This window comes from Lontra canadensis, unplaced genomic scaffold, assembly GCF_010015895.1.
Source record: "Lontra canadensis isolate GAN:19392208 unplaced genomic scaffold, GSC_riverotter_1.0 scaffold30, whole genome shotgun sequence".
NCBI lineage: Eukaryota > Metazoa > Chordata > Mammalia > Carnivora > Mustelidae > Lontra > Lontra canadensis.
The window spans coordinates 9,958,806-9,978,350 of NW_022631024.1; the positions used below are offsets into that span (position 1 = coordinate 9,958,806).

Below are 19,545 nucleotides of genomic sequence, written 5' to 3' on the forward strand. Positions count from 1 at the left end.
AAAAGCTGAATGGAATTATTCATAAAGGGCTTTGCCTCATGCCCCGCACCATAGTACATACTCAATTACTACCAATAGACCACGTTCACCTGCCAACAAATAGATTCTGGGCATTTTCATCCTGTGAAGGGTCTTCCCTAGGCATTCAAGGATGAATATAAGGTGGTTCCTGCCTTCAAAAACCTTCCCGGTCAAGGTCGGTGGTCTCCAGCCTGGCCTATCACAGCATGTCAGAATTACCGGACAGAACCCTTCTGGGGATCCGGTCACGCCATCTCCCCATCACCGTAATGTGGGGCCGGGACCCCAGACCATGCTTGAGCATGTGCACAGGTGAAAACAATAGAACAAGACTCTGAAGCAAGTCAGGGTGGTCTTTGGGGGAAACGAGCTTGGTGTGAGACCCACGGTGGGGAAGCTCTGGACCAGCGCTGGCGCTATCCTCTGTGTGACCTGGGCTAACGGCTAGGACCATTCCCAAAGAGAAAGAGGAGACAGATAGAGAACCTGCTGGACACTGGGTCTTTCCAGGCCGCTGTATGTGAGTCTCTACTGTGAAACAATGAGACAGAATCACTGCTGTAATGAGTCACGATCACCAGTTCTGCCTGTCAGGTGAACTGGCCTTGTGGGGACAGGTGGCTGTAAGATCAGGTTTTTCTCACACCACTGGGGACTTGCTCTGCCGGAGGGCAGCGGTGGGGGTATACTTGGCTCAGGGGATCTCGGAGGAGGCTCCCTTGGGAGGTGATGCGGGAGCTGCGCTTTCAGTCATGAGTACGGAGGAGGCTGCAGGTGTCCCTGGGAGGAGTGGGCACAAGGGGCTTGAGGTTAGGGTGGGGGTTTCGAGAAAAGGGGCTGGCAGGGTTGGCAGACACCAGGTGATGGAGGGTCTTGAACCTGCATGAGGACTGAGACGACAGGAGGGGTTAGGGAGTGATGTGGGGGCTGTGGAGGCAGCAGGGGACCTTACTGGCTTGGCTCCATCTCTCTCTCTCTCTCTCTCGGGCTTGTTATGCCCTTTGCCTTTCTGATCTGTGTGAGTCCATCTGTTTGACTACTTTATCAACCTCACTGTACTCACTGTACTCATCATACACTCATTCATTCATCCCTTCTTTCAAAAAATCACCAGTGTCAATTTCACATGTCCACACCCCTGCCTCCAGACGCCCTGAGAAGTCCTTCCCGGGCCACTGGGTGAACACACGCGTGGGTGGAGAGGCCCGAACGCAGGACAAGGGCTTCACTCTACCGTCTCACTCTTCAGGCTCCTTAGTAGAGGGAAGATGGGGATGGGGCCACCTTCCACACTTTCCCTACCTGGAAAAGAACTTGTGTAGATTGTGAGAAACAACTGCCCCTCTCTCCCCGAAGATGGCCTTTGCCTGCCATGAGCCCGAGTCTTTCGTGGGGACCGTGGGAGCCGTGGTGGAGGGCAGGGTGTCTGCTGAGAGAGCAGTGGACGCGGGCGTGGGTGCACATTCTGGACCCAAGGTAGGTCATTCCACCTGTGTTAGAGCCTCGCTTCCTTCAAGGCTGAGCAGGCAAACACACCAGCACCATGAAGCCTTTTGGGGTGTGGGGAGGTTAAGCAAGGGGACATGTGGAAGTGCCAGCCTGAAACAGGCATGAGACGTGGCGCCGTGATGCCGGGAAGAGGGAAGGGCCCAGGGGAGGCGGCAAAGCTTTTGGAGGAGGCTGAAACCAGCAAGTCTTGCGGGTGGGGCACTAACTCCTGTCGTGACTGCTCCTTGCAGAGGTCCTGCCCTTCGGCTGTCAGGCAAAAGTGGCTGCGGATGAGGGAAACCTGTGTTTTCCTGCTGCTGTCCATCCCTGGGGACTCCGTGGCTGGTCCTGCTTTTCAGTCTGGGCTCAGACCCACGTCTGGCTCCTGCCATGGCTTTGTCTCCAGGGCCCGGAACCCACTGTTGGAGAGGGAATTGGGAGCCTGAGTTGGGTCAGGGGCCTCTCACATTGCTAATTGGGTCTGAGACCTTCTGCTCTGGTGTTTGGACTCCTGGCCACTCAGGGAGTAGGTCCTGGAAGGCTGCCAGTGGGTAGTACCTAGACAGCTGTCCCCACCCCCGGGGCCCAGGGCCCAGCTTGGAGACTGGCTCCTGGGGCGGATGGCAGTTTCTGGCTCTTAAATGGCTCTGGGCGGGAGAGGGGCTGGTAGCCTCAGAGTCACAACCCAATCACACATGGCATGTAATAGGTGCTCTTTACACGTTTATGGTTAACTGACACCCCTTCCCCATGTTCAGGGTGCTGGCCTGTCAGCTTCAGGCTGCCTTCAGTGATTCCTTTGTTCATTCATTCAGGAAACATCCTGGAGCAGAGGTCTGGCCTAGGCTCTGGTCCAGGAGTCCAAGAGTGGAAGCTAAAGGGCCCGGCCCTAGAGGAGCTCCCAGACCTCCAGGTGGTGGGCGGGAGAAGGAGGCTAGGGGGGCAGGGGGCGGGGTGCATGTGTACACACGCGCCTGTGTGTCACGTAAAGGGAATACTGCAACGTCGAAGGTCGGCGCTGTATCCGGGGAAGCGGGGGGACTGTGGGTGTGGGGAGAGGAGGGTCCAGCTCATGGGGAGGCACCAGGGTGAGGATTAGGCCGCTGCGGGAGGGGAGACCGGTGTACCAGCCACCTTAGGATGCTAGTGCGGCTCCTGTGGGCAATTTCCCAAATTGTGCTCTTTGGGATGTGAACAGTCATTGTGTTGGAAAAAAGAGGGGAGACAGTCTCGCCCAGGGTCTCTGGCTGGCCGCTGTGGGGTGCCAGAGTCCCCCCTGCCTCCCACGCACCAGCCCACCAGCCTAGTGGCTCACCAACCACATCCCTGGGGCAGCTCTGGGCCTGGCGGGGAGAGAGAGGGGGTCTACCCGTGTGTGAGCCATGGCCAGCACCACTGAGGTCGTGCCAAGCCCAGGTCTTGAGATGGTGGGGAGCAGCCCATTGTGTGCCACTGGTCAAAGAGACACGGCTGCAGAGTTCTGAGACCTCGTCTTTGGGCAGAGCTCTCACTAAATGCTTCTGGCAGCTTCTTCTGATCTTATTTTAATCTTCTGGGGCTTTGGGTGCTGGGGTCACGTGGTGCAAGTTGGATGACAAGACTCTGCCATCTTTAAGCGGCGTGGGCCAGCAGTTTGGTGCACAGACTGTCTGTCCAGCCAGAGCAACCCGTAGGATTTCTCCTTGCTCAGGAGGATTTCTAATGCATGTTCCTCTGGGTCCCCCAGACCCAGATTCGCAAGGAGTCCAGAGTTTTGGTGGGAGTATAAAGTGGTACAATTCTTTTAGCAAAGTCTTTAGCAACATGGAACAGAAATCTGCCTCTAGGACTTGGGGTACAGGGCCATGACAACCTCTCAGGGTCGCAGCTACTCCTATAAAATCGAGCTAACGATACCTACTCCCCCGGATTTCTTGAGAGGATTAAATGAAATGGCGTACGCAAGGTGCTTAGCTGGCAGTTCTTGGCTAATGGTAGCTGTTAATTGTTCCATTCCTTGGATGGTATCAAATGAGAAAAGCTTTAAGAACAAGGGTATTTATTTTGGTGTTTCATGTTCGTGAACCCCTAGAACAATCTACAGACCAGTATGAGGGGTGTAGTGAGGCAGACCACACCCGCACACCAAGCGGGATCCTGACACAGCTGTTCGCAGCGGGGGTTACAAGGACACGGGGCGAGTCCAGCGGCTGGAGTACAGCAAGGAGACTGCGGCTCTGCAAATGATCTACAGGACAAACCCCGGAGGGGAAGCTGCAGAAATGCTAACAAGGAGTGAGGTTCAGAATGAACTTGTCTCTTTTCCCAAACTCCTGGATTATAAGGTTATCAGGTTATTTTTACAAACGGAAATTGTTTAAAAAGAGCAGATTTTGTACAAATCCGGTCAGCCAGGTGAGCTGGAAGATGGCTGGTGGGCCCTCAGCGCCTGAATCTGGACCACTCCTACTCAGTACAACGAAACTTCAAATAACCAGCCTGCAAACAGGACCCCCGTGAGGGTGCTGTGGGGCTCACCCGCCGGAGGGGAGACAGAGGTGTGTGGTCACAAGTTCAGGCTGTGCAGCTGGTTGGCCCTGGGTGCGTCTCTGAGCTACTCTGACTGTCAGCCTCTTGGCCATTAGGGCTCAGAACACAGCAAGCTGCCCCCTTCTGGGCTGTTAAGGTTAAACAAGGTGGAGGCTGACCACATCTCTGTGTACCCTCCTCGACTCTGAGAGGGGTACTGCCCGACCCCCGCCGTGGGGAACAAATGACAGGCAGCCTGGCAGAGAGGGGCGCCTGGGGACCAGCAGGTGACTCCCTGCCTTTGGCCTCCTCTGCATGCTGGGCGTGATCCTGACGGCTGGGCAGTCCTGAGCATGGTGCGGCCTTCTAGAGACTACTGTTGGCTCCTTCTAAGCATCACATTCAGTGGGAAATTCTCTTACACCTGGCAGGGTGAGGGGAACATAAGCTGGGGCCTGACAGCCACGCACACTGCGGCCGAAACGACCGTTCGTGGGTGGGAGATGGGGACCACATCGTGTCCCCTGCAGCCACCACTGTCCCCATCACTCAGAGTAGCTCATGGTCCTACTTAGGTTCTCAACGAAAAGGCTGGATGGTACAGAGGAAGGGGTAAGGTCTGTGTCAGCAGACAGCTGATGCTACCAGTTTCTAGCCTGCAGACCCTGCGCTAGTTCTACTAGAAAGTCCCCCACTAAGACTCAGTTTCCCTGTTAGATGGGAAAGCCACCACCTCCCCTTCACAGTCCCAAGGACGTTCAGTCAGTGTTGCTTGTCTTTCCTTCTCCAGGTAGAAACACTCAGGCACCAGGGGACACTGGTGGACAGAACAGCTCCAATTCCTGATTTTGAGGAACCAGAGAAGAGAGGCGTGTGGGGCAAGTCATCTTAGGACACAGGACCCAGAACCGTCTCTCTAGGCAAAGCCAAACTGACAAGGGACCCCCGCGGGCAGCAGAGTGTAGCTGAGAAAATGAATCAAGCAGCATCTGGAGTCCTCGCTCTGCCACCTTCTAGCCGGGTGACCTGGGAACACTGAGCACATATATTTGCTGAGTTCCCCTTCAGTGCAAGAAGAAACAAACACCAGTAGAAGAGGGCCTAGAACACAAGAGGTGCTCGACTGCACTTGCTGCTGGATGGCCTCTGACCCACAGCCCGTGCTGCCTGACCCCTCCTAGCCCGAGCTCTCACCCTAGGGAACCCTCAGGGCCTTCCATCAGCCCGTCCTGAATAATAATGCAAGTAGCCAGTACTTCTTGAGGAGAAATCGTCACTGAATATTAATTAAGAAGTGTTAGCTGAAAAACAGAGGGAATGTTTTCCCCGGAAATCTTTTGGAAGCGTTCTTCCCGTTGTCATTGGATGGCTTTAGAGGGGCGAGGACACCCACCTTTGATGAGGAAAGGACATCTGACATACGAGAAATTTTGTTTCGGGAAAACACGAGTCACAGAAGAGTCAGCGAGGGGATTGTCTTTAAAGGCCTTGTCTTAAACATCCCAAATCGCTCACACCGGGTCGGTTTTGGAAGCTCTCTGTGGAGTGAACGGATGCGTGAATGGACAGATGGACATCATCTGGAAGGAAAAAACTGGATCCGACGGAGGGCCCGGCCGCAGAGCTGGCAGCCGATGCTACCGGGTCTTGATGAATTCCAGACGCTGAGCTGCTGCGGGAGGCCAGGGAGACCGTCTTATTGTTAATCAGCTCCATCTTGCTGTCCACAAAGTTAATTATTTAATGTGCTATTTGGAAGTGAGAGTTGGGGCGAGAAGTCAGGACGACTGAACCCCTCCAGCCACTTCAAAGATCCTGTATCTCTCTCTGCGGGCCAAACCCTCTAAGTTGCCATGTACTTTGATATTCCCAGTGGAGACAAAGATCTGTGAGTTCACAAAATCCAGGCCAGATTAAAGGGCCAGGCACGGAGTCCATGTGCCCCACACGGAACCACCCGCAACAAAGGCCCATTAGGATCTGGCTCCTGCCTGCCGGCTTGTCTTCTCGTGTCTCCCAGCACAATGCTGACAGATTGGTGGAGCTGGTTTCTTTCCCCCGCAGAACAATATTTTATGAGGAGTCTGTTTTATTAAAATATTTTCCGCTGGATGCTTCCTGTGTTTCAAGAACTTGGTCTTGCCAGCTGGAGCTGATGACAGTTGAGAAAAACACATCCAAGTGCTGTTGTGACATGGCATTTGGAAATGGAGGAGCACAACGGGGGGGGGGGGGTGGGGGGTGGGGGTGGGGAGGCAGCATGGGAAGAGATGCAGGAAAATACCCCAGTTGTACCAGGGATGTCACTGGTATTATGGGAGAACAGCTACCCCTCGCCCACCATTAAAGACTGTGAACAGAAACTCTCGGAATCATATCCCCAAACGTGCACCTTGATCACCTGGAGGGCTGGGGCTGCTGAGCCCTGGCCACAGAGAAGTTCTCATTTGTTTCTGATCGCTGCTAGTTTGCCAACCCCCTAAACTAGCTCCCATGTTCCCAAATGGTTTGTTTCAACCCCAAATGTTTCCTGAACAGACATCCAAACAAGGCACACTGCAAAAAGAAATGGAAAGTGATATGGGCCCAGTTGTGCTGACACCCAGGAGGACAGGATTACCAGACACTGGCTCTCTGGCATATACTGAAGACATATCCCCTATCATGGGGCTGGGAGAGCAAGGGCATAAATAAACATAATTAGGAATTCCGACCTCTACTCGGTGACCCGGACACAGCATGGGAAATGCTTTTCAGTGAAATGTGGAGCGTTGCTGGTCTGGTGTGCTCTTGGGCAAAGCAAGGACACTCTGGGTTTGCATTTCAGTATCCACAGGCCGGTGACCTTGTCTCCCCGCACAGCGTCTTAAAGATTTAGCCCAGTTTTAAAGACATGGTTTTCAAGAAAAGTAACTCATTTCATCCCTCCCTAAGGAGAAATCTTTGGGGTCTGAGGCACTCTGAAGCTATATGGCATTTTCTCCACAAGGGGGCAATCATAATCCATGCCAGTGGTGGCCAGGGACTTAGTCCTTCATATTCCCACAGTCCTATTGTGCAGGGGATCAGTTCCACCTACAACCAACTTCAGGAGTCCTCTCTTCCAAATTTTGCATAATCAAGCATCTTTCAAGATGTGCATGCACACACGCACACACACGCACACACGCACACAGTCTCCTACCGCTATCTGGGCAAGCCGTAAGCAGGCCCAGGTAGGCTGGTTCTCTAAGAACACAGTAGTCTCAGGCAAGGCCAGGCTGTAAGCCAGAGAGCCCTAGAAGAGCTGAAGAACACTGCAACCCGGGTTAGGCCACGGCGTGACCTTTCAGAGTTGTTTCTTCCTTCTGGCTCCTTCCCTGGCTAGGGCCTGCCATTTCCCTTAGCTTCTTTCCCTGACAACTTTTCTGCAAGTAAAGCAGACAGGAGGAGCATTCCTCTCCTCGCCCAAGGGACTTCAGGGTCCCTGGGGCAGCTGTACGGTTCCCCTAACAAACCCTGGACTGAGACGATTTCGTGTACTTTTTCAAAGCCTCACAAGAAGCCAGTGTGTAGCTGCTGAGTTGTCTGGGCAGAGCCCCAGGCCGTGGGCCTTGGCAACAAAGGGCAGCACGCCAGAGGGTTCTGGACTTGGGGCTGTGTGCAGCTCCGAGCCTCGCGGCACTCAGGCAGCTCCATCTCCAGGCATCGCTGGTCCACCTGCCTCGTCATTCACCTCCTCCCTCCAGCATCTATCCCTCACGGGACTCTGAACCGGGCCCTGCGCTAGTTTCTGGCAGAACACCCAGCCCGGGCCCCTCCGGGCCCGAGGGGAGGCAGAAAAGCCAAGCCCTAATGAAACAAATGCCGCGGCCCAGGTGAGCAAAGGTACTGCTGGGGATGGGGCGGTGGACCAGGACAGTCCTGGGTCTGAATCCATGGTGCAGAGCCCTCCAGCACCCCAGGCTTGGGAGAGTGGTGGCCCCTGTTAAACGGATTGCCCCCTCGATCGGATCCTAGCTCTCCCCTGCTGACCCAGGCCTGGAACCTTCTTCTGAGCCTGTCTGAGTACACTTCGGGTGTCACCACTCAAAACCCAGCCCCGAGGCCTGGCTCCCTGGTCTCTGGGGCCTCCTGCAGGCATGACAACTGCTAGCAAAAGCCAACATGGAAGATCAAGCCCAGCTCCCCAACTGACCTCTTTGTTGAAACACCCGCTCAGGCCAGCGAGCCTTTCAAAGGCCACGGCTGCAGCACGAAGGCCTGGCCCCCTGGGCTCAGGCTCTGGCAGACAGAGGGGAGGGGAGCAACGGGTACTCACTGCTCAGGGCTTGAGATAGAAGTCCTCCGGCCTTCCACTGTGATGTTGCTTTTTGGTCTCTTCACGACGTGCGGACGGGGCGGGCGTACCTAGAATGGGACGGGGGAAAGGCCCCAAGGAGTGAGTTGGAAAAGCCATACAGGAACATTCTGCAGATCTAGATCCCCCAGCCCCCAAAGAAACACTGAGGCGTTTGCATGGTACAGGCTTCAAAAGCTCTGCTTATTGCGAGAATGTTGCCACTGAATTTGCAGCAGACACACGACCCAGACTTCTGTGGTCCCCTGGAGTGGGAAAGCTTTTTCCGAAGAGCTGGGTTTCCTCGTCTGCAGATGGGGGACAGCGCCACCTGACTGCCTGCACGGCTGCTGTGGGAGTTCAACCGGATGCAGTCCATGCAGACCCAGAACACAGAGGCCCTCATTTATGAACAGTTCCCACTTCTTCAAGAACCCTGAAACTGGTCTGGTAGAACCAAAAGGGTTCACTTGGACTTGAACTCTACAGTACATGTGCTCATTTCATTCTTTTTTACAACGGAATCCTACAATGCTTATTTTCTTCTGAGTCGGGTGGGGGGAATAAAGCAAATGGTAGCATTACAGAGTGCCAATAAACATCCTTTTTCTGCTCCCTAGGCCATCTCTGGGCAGTCCTGAGCAGGACTCAGCCTCGACACTGCATGCCCCACGGAGCTCCTGCATTCACGGGGACCCAGCTTGAGGCTCAGCGGCGGGTGTACTGCACAGTGAAGTACAGTTTCCTAATCCACAGCTGGGCTACAGCAACAAGATGGGGTGGGTTTTTTTTTTTTTTTTTTCTTCCTGATCTGCTGCATCTGAAAGCCAAGATGGGGGCCTACAGGAAAAGACACCTCCTCCCCCACCATCGCCTGTGATGGGAGTTAGGTTAAGAATTTGAGGGTGCCCTTACAAGGATAAAATCCTCGTATGGTCCAATCAACATTACATGGCTTTAAATTTGGCACCATCATCTCTGAGCATTTCCAATGCCAGAGAGGGACTAGAGAGAGCTAAACCAAGAAAGTCTGTCTGTGACTTTTGTTGCCAATAAAAATGCCTGGACATCCCAGTGTAGGGGTTTGCTTTCTCTCTGCAGACGAGGGGCCGAGGTAGATTAAATGCCACAATCGTTAAGGTTCCCCAACAAGACAGGGAAGGAGAGCACACACGTCCCATTCACTGCCTGCCCTCTCCCCTGAACCCCCTTAGCAATTTGTGGGCAACCAGCATAATGGCTGGAGAACACAGATTACAGAAGTTGGCTGCATGAAAGACAAGTCTTTGCAGAGTTTCATCAAGCTCTCAGGTCTCCGCATGTCTGATCTAACCAGAGTTTTTCCTGTGGAGTGGCCAGTATGATCTCAGCCTTGTTTGGCAAATCAGAGATGTGGTAACTGCCAAATGCATTCCACCAAACCTGTGGTCTCCTTCCACGGGCTTCCTCTGAATGAAGGTCCAACGAGATGTCACAGGGAAAGCACCAGCAGGAGTCTGGCGTACATGGTGGCTTCTCTGTGACCTTATCAATAACAGAAAGGAGGCGGGGATGGGGCATCTCTGAATTAGAAGACGCCAGCTAAGATATCTAAGATGGCCTGACCCTCGCTTAGCATCCTGCTCAGAGCTGCCTGGTGTTGCGGTGGTCACCCAGCGAGACTTTTAGGAACAAATGGTTGAGGTTGCTTGGAATCTAAGAAGTACACAAGAATGCTGCTGTTCTCATCGGTGTCGTCAGACTGGAGCCTGCTACAACGCAGACATCCGGTCACCACTGCTGAATGAATGGATGGCTAGATCCCCCAGCCCCTCCAACTCGAAGCCAGTCTTCCTGACCACAGCCAGACTCCTCTCCCTCTCACGGCTGCTAAGCAGGATCACCGGGTTGGAATGCTCCCCCAGGCTTCTCACCACGAGGGTGGATGTGCGGTGTGGGGTGACGGAGCCGTTCTGCCCTGCCCCAGGGGTCCAGGGTGGGGGTTTCGGCAAAGCTCAGCTATGAAGGCCTGTCAGCCTGTCCTTGCACATGGCCGCTGCTCGCTACAATAAAGGCGGGTGAGGAATGTGAACTTGTGGCTGAAATGGGGGGATTAAGTTTGTGGCAACTTCAACTGAACTTGCAACGTGGTGAAACATGGGGAAAAAGAACAACAGAGCTAATTAGACGAGCTGAGCTGTCAGAGTGCCACCGAATGGCTCAGCGCCAACAAACAAAAGGAATGGGTTGGCAATCAGCAGGATCGATGGAGAAGACTGCTTCATTAGGGATGATAAAACAGACAGAGCAGGGAGAAGGGGGTGGGGGAGGGGAGCAGGGAGCCGGTGAGGCGGGGGAGAGACAGGAAGGCACAACAGACCCAGAGACAGTCACCTGCACGGCTCAGACACACCCAGAGTCACACACACCTGACTAGCGTGGACAAAGCCAGACACAAAATGATACTCACAGGCAGCCATCCCGAGACATGCACGGAGGCCTCGAGGCGCCGGCGTTCAGGCCGTCTCACAACTGCACATTCACAGAGGCACGCACGGGAGTCGAGTGTATGTGCGCGAATCACACACACACACACACACACACAGCCACAACCAGGCACTGACACACACAGACAAAATGGTTTAATGAAGCCCGAATCATAAGACGGTGCCGACAACCGGCCTGTCATATTTCAGCGATCACATCCGTCTTTTGGGGGGGTGCGGAGGAGGGGTGGGGGGCTGGGGACGGGGTAAGAAACCGCACGCACACACACAACACACATAACGGCGAGAGGCCCCACTGGTGCTGGGATCCCAGCAGTTCCAGGGGAGAAAATGCTAAACAGGGATTTTGAGCTCTGTTCAAGGGGGACTTGTGGGGAAAGTTGGGAAACCAGCCAATTCCCCACTGGATTTAAAACCTGAGAAATCTAAGTCGGCAGGGTTAAATGTGTATTGAATACAAAAGCACCGAGTACATTTGATTTTAATGGTGAGCAAGAAATAATAAATACTGAGCTTATAAAGTGCTTCACATGTGGCTGACCACAGCCCGCCTCTCCCCTGCACGCCCCCATCCACTCCCCTTAGTCCACCAGACACTGGCAAGGCTTTCTTCTGCTCTTTCCTTTTTCTTCTTTTAAAAAAGAAAATCTAAATCCTCTGGTAACATCTGAACTCCAGCCACAGGTGCCAGGCTACAAAGCTCCTTCCAGAAAGGCTGAATGCCTAGCCCCACGTTCCTGCCACCCTGGGCCAATGGCCCCACTCCTGCCCAGATGTTTGTGGCTAAGTACTTGATAAAGCCCGGCTGGGGGCCAAAAGGCCCTGACATGAGCACTGGTCAGGCCATTCTCTTCAAGGCCCTCGAGGGGTTCCATACCCCACGTCTCCCAGGTTCACCCTGAGTGAACAGTGGTGCCCACTGGAAAGGCCTACATGAGTGGATGCAGAGTGAGCAGATTCTGGGGCACGGGCTCCTAATGTGCCTAGAAAGCCCAAGCCTTCCAAGACTCCCAGTTTAGTTCCACAGTGACTCTGCTTGGCACAAGGTATCTGGGGTGACAGTAGTAGGGTATATGTGCCCAATTCCTGCCAGGCACTGTGCTACGCACTATACACACGTGACTTCATGACCCTCACCAGGCAGCTGCAGCTAAACCCATTTTACAGATGATGAAACTAAGACTCGGAGAGAAATTAAATGTCTTGCCCCAAGTCATACAGCCTGGAATTGCCAACCTGTGATTCCAATCAGGGCAGGCCTCTCTGCCTTCCAAGTCCAGGAGAACTGGTTCCTCTAGGTCCCCTGCCCCATTAGCACACTGTAACCTGGGGCCGGCCCAGCACCGAGCACCAGGCTAGCAGCCTCCAGCACCAGCACAGTGGCAGAGGCAAATGCTACTTGGGCTGTTCTCAGGGCCACATGTGCCTTCCCAAGTTTGGAGTCGCCGGTGGGAGTCTCCCCGACTCTGCACAGGTCCCCACATGGGTGAGACGGCACAGAGTCCCTGGGAGTGGTCTCCAATACCTGTCCTGCCCCAGATCACGCTTTGTGAGAGAGCCCCTGCCTGCCTTGGGTCCTAGGTCTCTACAGGAGATTCCGAGAGCAATCCTCTGGGTGGCCGGCTTAAGGAGACGCAGGCCTGGGCTCCAAGGCCAGCCTGGCCTCTTATCTCTGTGGCTTTGGCTGCAAGCTGGGGAAACAGTCTCTGTCTCCTCTGGGCTGTTGGAGGGACAAATAAGACCATAATTATACAAGTGCCTGGCATAGTCCTAAGCACAGAAAAAGTGCCCAGTAAATAAATGTTAATTCTCTTCACCTCTGTATCCTTGCCAAACCCCAACACAGCCCTAGAGATTCCCATAAGGAACCCAGCTGGTGCTGCTAATCATTATTTTTATTATTTAAAAAGACGACTTTTAAAAATTTATTATTTTTAAAGATTTTATTTGAGAGAGAGAACGAGGGAGCGAGCACACGCGGGCATGCGTGTGTGAGTGGGGGAGGGGCAGAGGGAGAGACAGGATCTCCAGCAAATTCCCCACAGAGTGTGGAGCCAGATGCAGGGCTCGATCGCATAACCCTGAGACCATGACCTGAGCTGAAATCAAGAGTCAGACGCTTAACAGATTGAGCCATCCAGGAGCCCTACCCCACCCTTTAAAATTTTTATTTATTTATTTTGAGAGAGAGAGAGAGATTATTTTTTTCAGAGAGAGGGAGGGAGCGAGGGAAGGGGGAAGGGCAGAGGGAGAGGGAGAGGGAGAATGTAAAGCGGGCTCCATGCCCAGTACGGAACTCTATGTGGGCCTCGATGGCACAACCCTGAGGTGATGACCAGAGCTTAAGTCTTGAGTCGGACACTTAACGGACCGAGCCATCCAGGCGCCCTACTGCCCCAGGATTTTATGCTATGACAGACTCCAGGGAAATGCAGACAGAGGGTCCTGGGAGCTTGGTATGCTGGAAAGACCACAGGTTCTAGAGTCTGGTGACCCCTATCTGCACCTGAGGGGGTTGGGTTAAGCATCAGTCTTCTCATCTCTAAAATGGGTGGAGATGATGCCCACTTCATAGAATTACTGTGAGGCTCGGCTAGGATGACTTGCTGACTATAAAAACTCGTAGGCAAACAACAGTCACCAAGAAACCAAGTCCTTCCTTAGAAGTTGTAAGGTTTAAAGACCCATTAAGAGTAAGAACCTCTGTTGCGGGCCGGGCATCAGGCTCTAGGACTGTCCTCTCTGTTCACTGTCAAAGCGTCTGTGGATGAGGTCATGTCAGAGAGACAGAAGGCGCATTCAGGGGAGAGAGCAGCAAGGCTCAGAGCTTCAGTACTTATAAGTCCCAGAGCCTGGGTCCCCAAGCTCAGCTCCGTCTACCCTCCAAACCATCATGCCAATGCCTCATCCCGCAGCTCCCACTAAATCACACGCGGTTGTACCCAGGAGGGGCTTCCTGTTCCACAAAGCAGCTTCTTTTTGCTGTTTGTGCCTTCCTCCCAATGACAGTGAGCAAGAACGTTCCAGCTGGCCCCTCCGGAGCCTCGCTGATGGGGTTTGGCCTAATTGTGGTTTGACTGGGTTCAGGAGGGATCCATCACACGTGGTTGGAACTGCAGACTCACGACTGCTGTAGGTGAAGGTATCTAAACCCCGCCATCCTCCCCCACCCCCGGCCCTCTAACTCCCACACACGGGAGGGAAGGGAAGGAAAACAGTGCCACAGAATTTTCCAGCATCCACGCAGAGAGCAGCCACCCAAGCGATGCTGGGCGTGTGCGCTGTGGATTAAGAAAAACAGACACAGTCGGGCAGGGCCACCTGCACCCCTTGGCTGCCACATGTCACAGGATGGCTGTGGACATGTGCCTTGGTCAGGGGGAGGGCAGGGGTTGGCACATGGGTTTGTGGGGACTCTGGTCACAGCTGGCCGGGAACCTGACCTCTTTTGCTGGGCTGCAGGAGCGGTGGCTGCTTTGAACGAGGCAGAGCACCTCTTCTGGTAAACAGCCCTCACCCAACGGTCCTGGCAAGTTTCCCCACTTTAAAGGATCCCGTTACGGTGCTTATGCCTCGGCAGGGCCAAAGTCTGAACTTCCAAGGAAAATGGGGCCCCGCACCCCAGATTTTTCCGTAGCATTTGTCTTGAAAAACCTCAGAGGGGTCTCTCTGCCTCACCCACCCTGTTCCCAGGTGCTGGGGGGATTGTCGCATGTCGTCCTGCTTTTCCACCCTGACTTGGCACTTCATTGGGGAAGGGGGGGCTCTATGTGAGGCCGGTCCCCACCCGAGGCCGCTCGAGATTCTCTGGGCGTAGCCTCTGCCCTCGCAAAAGGGACATCAAATGCCTTTCCAAACCCGGCTCTGGCGGGAACAAGACCCCTGCTGCCAGACTTCTGCTTCCTTTGTGAGGAAGAGGCGGCTGGAGCTTGACTTTGAAGCTCATTGGCTAGAATAGGGCTCAGCCTGGGAGACGGGCTCAAATGATGCGCACACGGCAAACACACCACACAGTGGCTCGCGGCTACCTATAGCTCCGACCGGCAAGGTGCCAGACGGGCTCAGGACAAAGGAGAGAGAAGCCCAGAAAATGCAAGTCCGGGTTCATGCCACGCAGAGAGGGAAGCTGAAAAACCCAATTCCCGGTTTGGTGTTGCAAGGCAGCTGGATTCAAACTCCCGAGGTTTAGTCAGGCGGAGAGAACGGCTCAGGCAGTGTTAGGCGGGAGGGCAGAACCACCAGCTACTCACGGGCCTCGAGCGCTGTATCTTGGGCGGCGGCGGGCGGGTGGGACGGAGTCTTTGTGGCTGCATTAAAGCGAAACTTAAGACATCAGTACACATGGAAATGATCCCATGCATGTGCACACCTGGCACACGAGAGGAAGCATCCGGTTCCCCAAGCCAGACCCCGAGGAACATCCTTGATGCCTCCTGCTCTCTCACCCCCACGCCAACCGGTCACCGGGTCCTGCGTGTGCAATTCTGAGGCCTGGATCTCTGTAATCATTTCCCAGCAGGACCTCCTCCAGCCATTCTCTGTACAGGCCAGGGGAAGCTTCTAAGATGCAAGCCGACCCTGTTGCACCCCAGCCTCGAGACCTCTGCAGTGCCCCCCTGCCTCCTCGGGTGACAACGCAACCAGGCTCTGGGCTGGCACTCCGAGTCCTCGGGGACCTGGGCTCTGTTGTGCCTCCCAACCTTCATCCTTGCTCACCTGGGCAGACCCTCAAATGGCCCCGGGCTCTCATGCCTTGTTTCCTGCCGCTCTTCAGTGTGGAAGGACCTACCACATCCCCATCGGCCTGGTAAATGTCCATTTATTATTCAAGAGGGTAGGTCAGATGCCGCCTTCAATGCTCCCCCTGCCCCATGCCCCCTGCTATGTGGCATCTACCACCCAGTGTCTCCCTCCCACCAGACCCCTGCACTTCCTTTCAAATGTTCATTTCCTTGAGGGACTCATCCTTATTCCTCGGGGGAAAAAAATTTGCAAAATAAATGTCTGATGAAGAAATAAAATTGTACAAAACACTCAGCTTTTGAAATTAGGATCTGAATGAAAACCAAGAGAGCACAGCTTCTTGGCTCTACCCTCTAATTCTTTATTTTAAAAGTCAAGCCCTGTCCTTTCAACCGCCTGCCCGTGTAGATGCCCCGGCAGGTGTGGGAGATGCATGGGCAGAGTAAGGAAAGTGAGTACACGCTTGAGACCAAGACTGCGGACCCTCGGCAAATCCCTCGGGGCTTCTGGTTGGTTCCTCCCCATTTGGCCACGCCGTTCACAAAGGTGCATTGTTATCTGACAAAGTCCAGCCCTGTACTGCCCACTTTGGCAGCCAATGGCCACAGTCTGAATTAAGATGTGCTCTAAGCATGAAATATACACTGGATTTCTGAGACTTAGTTTGAAACAAGTACGTAAAACATCTCAGTAACTTTTTTACATTGGTTTTCTATCTTAGAATTAAAAAACAATTTGGCCATGTGGTTTACTATTAATTTCATGTTTCTTTTTACTTTTTAAAAAATTTTTTAAAAGAGGTCATTTATTTATTTATTTGACAGAGACCGTGACAGAGAGAGCGAGAGAGAGAGAGAGAGCACGTGCGCATGCACAAGCAGGGGGAGCAGCAGAGGGAGAGGAGAAGCAGGCTCCCCATTGAGCATGGAGCGCTATGCGGGGCTCGATCCCAGGACCCTGGGACCGCGACCCGAGCCGAAGGCAGACGCTTAAAGACTGAGCCACCAGGTGCCCTCTTATTACTTTTCTAATGTAGCTACTAGAACGTTCTGAATTCCACACGTGACTTGCACTGAGGCTCCTGCCACGTTTCTCTTGGACGGTGGTGCTTTAGAGCCTCGCTTGGCTGGAGACAGTCTTCAGATACCAGACCTGCCTTGGGACTCACTCTTGGTACCCAACTCCCAGAGAGCAGGGGCCATGTCTCAAGCATCCTGGACCCTTGTTGCCCAGCACAGGGCCAGTGGCAGAGTTGGCAGAGGGACTCAGTAGTGTCCTGGGGTCCCCCACAGCACAAGCAGAGCGCGTCTGGTGGGAGGTACACTATGGCTTCCCGGTCTCAGGCTGTTAGCTGGTGGTGTGGGCCACACCACGCTCACAGACCTGCCTTCAGCTGGGGGCCTCCTGGGGTGGGGCCGCCACCCAGTGCGATGAGCATGGCAACCCACTAAGCCCTATTTCTTCTCCTTCATGTTTACAGGGAAAGTATGGGGCAAAAGAGGATAGAGCCCCTCAGCTCACACTGCTCAGCAGGTGGGCGTCAAAGGACAGGGAGAGGGGAGCCACCTGCACGGTGCACAGGCTGCTGCCTCGTCCACACCTGCCTCCCCAACGGTCACGCGACCCCCACACCTTCACTTGTCTTTGGCCATTCTGCTCCAGTCCACAATCCTCAAGGCTCATTGCCTCTGAACAAGCTGTTTCTACCCCTGCTGGGGGCAGGGGGTGGCAGAGCGCTCCGGGGATGGCCCCTGGGGTCAGTCTTGGACTGAACCCCAGCACCCCCTTACCCTTTGGGTTTCTACAGACCCGTGATTTAACTATCTGAACCTCCCGTTCCTCATCGGTACAAATACAGGTCACGGCCCCACCCACCAAGGGGGCTGTCAGGAAAATTCAGAGATACCATGTTGGCCACGATCTTCCACAGGGCTGTCAGTGGACATTGGCAACTATCACTGTTAGCAGGCTCCCTGCCCCCAGTCTCTCCCTCCCCATCCATCTCCACGCTTGCTCCAGAGGGGACTTAAAAAAAATACAAGCCCACTAGTGTCTCTTGCCAGCTTAAATAACCCCAGTGGAAGGCCAGCCTCTCCCAGTGCATCCCAGGAGATGCACTGTATGAAGGAAGGATAGGGGGTTCCCCAGCCAGATGAGTCTAGGAAATGCTGTCTATCGCCTTATTCCTTTTGGAAATTCACAATGCCAGTCAGCACAGCAAAGGCTACCAAGTCATGTAACCAAAAAACTCCACCTTAAACAGGCAAAACCCTATTAACATTTCTTCTTCTACATCCTATTTGTTCAATCGATTTGAACCCAGACTCGCTTTCCCTATACTAGCCGTTAACAGCCTCTGAAAAATGCTACCCGAAGTGTTCAAAGCCCTCCAGACACCGGGTCCCACCCACAGACCTCTGTGGTCTCACCTCTGGTGCTTCCCGGCATCTCCCTGGGGTCCCACCATCCCCAGCCGATCCAACACACCGTCCAGCTGGCCCGAGTTGCCTCCCATGTTCTTGAGGTTCCAAGCTAGTCCTTAGCCTAAAATACCTTTCCATTTCCTTTTGTCTCACCCTGGGTGCCTCTAGTTTGTCCTTTGGTGTCTGGCTCAAGCACCACCTCCCCCAGGAGGCCCTCCCTACCCTTCCCCACCCACGTGTCATCACATAGCACACAGGCTGTCCTTCTAAGCCTCTTCATCTCAACTCTCTGTTTATCCTGGGGGCCAGCCCAGTATTGGTCCATAACAGGTGCTCAGCAAATGATTTTTGGCTTAAACTTCCCGGGAAGGTGTAGAGACTCAAAAGAAGTTCTCCAGATTTTGTAATTAACTTATTTTCCTTGGAGGGTCACCAGGAAGTGCAGGTTCAATGATGGGAAGAAAGTAGACTCTTGATCACACCTGACCTAGAAGCGAGCAGAGTAAGTTGGGGGGATTTAAAGACACTATGAAAGGGTAATGTGGTCCATCTGTCAGGGCCTCACCGCTGGGGTAAACAGGGTCAGGCACCAGAGGACACACCACTGCGACAGCTTCCCAAGACTGCTGGGGTGGGATGACAGCTAGGGCCACAGGCTGGAGAGAGCTGAGTACCCTGGGGACAATTAGAAGAGGCCACAGGGGTGACCGGTGGTGATCTGGGTGGGAAGAGAAGGTGAAGTAAGAAGCCAGGGAAGGATCAACTCAACACATCCTTTTCCAGAACGTGGCCCCAGGGTTGGAGGCTGAATCGGGACTAACTGAAAGTGGGGCTATGACAATGTGAGTGGGGCCTGGGGAGGCTGTGGATCTGGCCAGCGCACCCTGAAAGTCTTTCAGGTGATCCAGGAGCACCCCCACGCCCCTCTACTCCCTGAGGGTGCAGACCAACTTTCACTCTTCTCTGCCTCTCACCCCACAGTCCAGGGCCCGGACCCGCTTGTTCAGCTCTTCCCGTGGCCCCAGTGGCAAGGAGCACATCCATCTGTGGGCGGGGAAACAGACCGCAGAGAGGTAAAGCGCCCCACACATGGCCCCCAGCTGGTAATGGAGAGTGCCGGGAGTGGGTCCCAGGCCTCAACTGTGGATCCAGTGCTCTTCCCACTGCTGGAGGAGGTGGAAGCAAACCCAGGAGAGCCTCACTTCGGAAGGAGCCGAGAACTGAGAGGGCCAAGTCCAGGCACCTTTACACAGAAATCACGTCGTATGGAACCCTAATTCCCTGGCTGGATCAAAGTGTGGCTACACGGACTGCGGTTTTTTAACTGAGTTCAGAAGCCTGGGCCTTTGGCTATCCCTTGCTAAGAAGAGTTCCATTCAACAATTCATCTCGCACTTTCTGAGCTGGGCTGGGGTGGGTGGGGGGCGATGGTGGGGTTGGAGGTTTTGATAATCAACACATGCACCTGTTTTCCTGAAGGTCCTGTCCAACTGGAGAAGCAGTTTCATTCCCACGTAGTGGAAAGATTCCTCCTGCGTGTGTTTATGGGACAAAGTCA

At 54.1% G+C, this 19,545-nt stretch overlaps 1 protein-coding gene across 7 annotated transcripts in view; it reads right to left on the reverse strand.

The window, feature by feature from the left end:
- The window catches only part of DENND1A (DENN domain containing 1A), a 496,671-nt gene that overhangs the window by 11,146 nt on the left and 465,980 nt on the right, over positions 1 to 19,545 (reverse strand). For 4 of the 7 annotated variants that reach the window (XM_032865818.1, XM_032865820.1, XM_032865816.1 and 1 more), the window contains 2 exons: positions 15,072 to 15,128; positions 8,318 to 8,406 (listed from right to left, as the gene is read on the reverse strand). In XM_032865818.1, the coding sequence (XP_032721709.1) occupies positions 8,318 to 8,406; positions 15,072 to 15,128 (146 nt within the window). Of the gene's footprint in view, positions 1 to 4,534; positions 6,170 to 8,317; positions 8,407 to 15,071; positions 15,129 to 19,545 lie in introns of those variants that run through there. The other 3 variants (XM_032865821.1, XM_032865817.1, XM_032865822.1) reach the window with 2 other exon arrangements.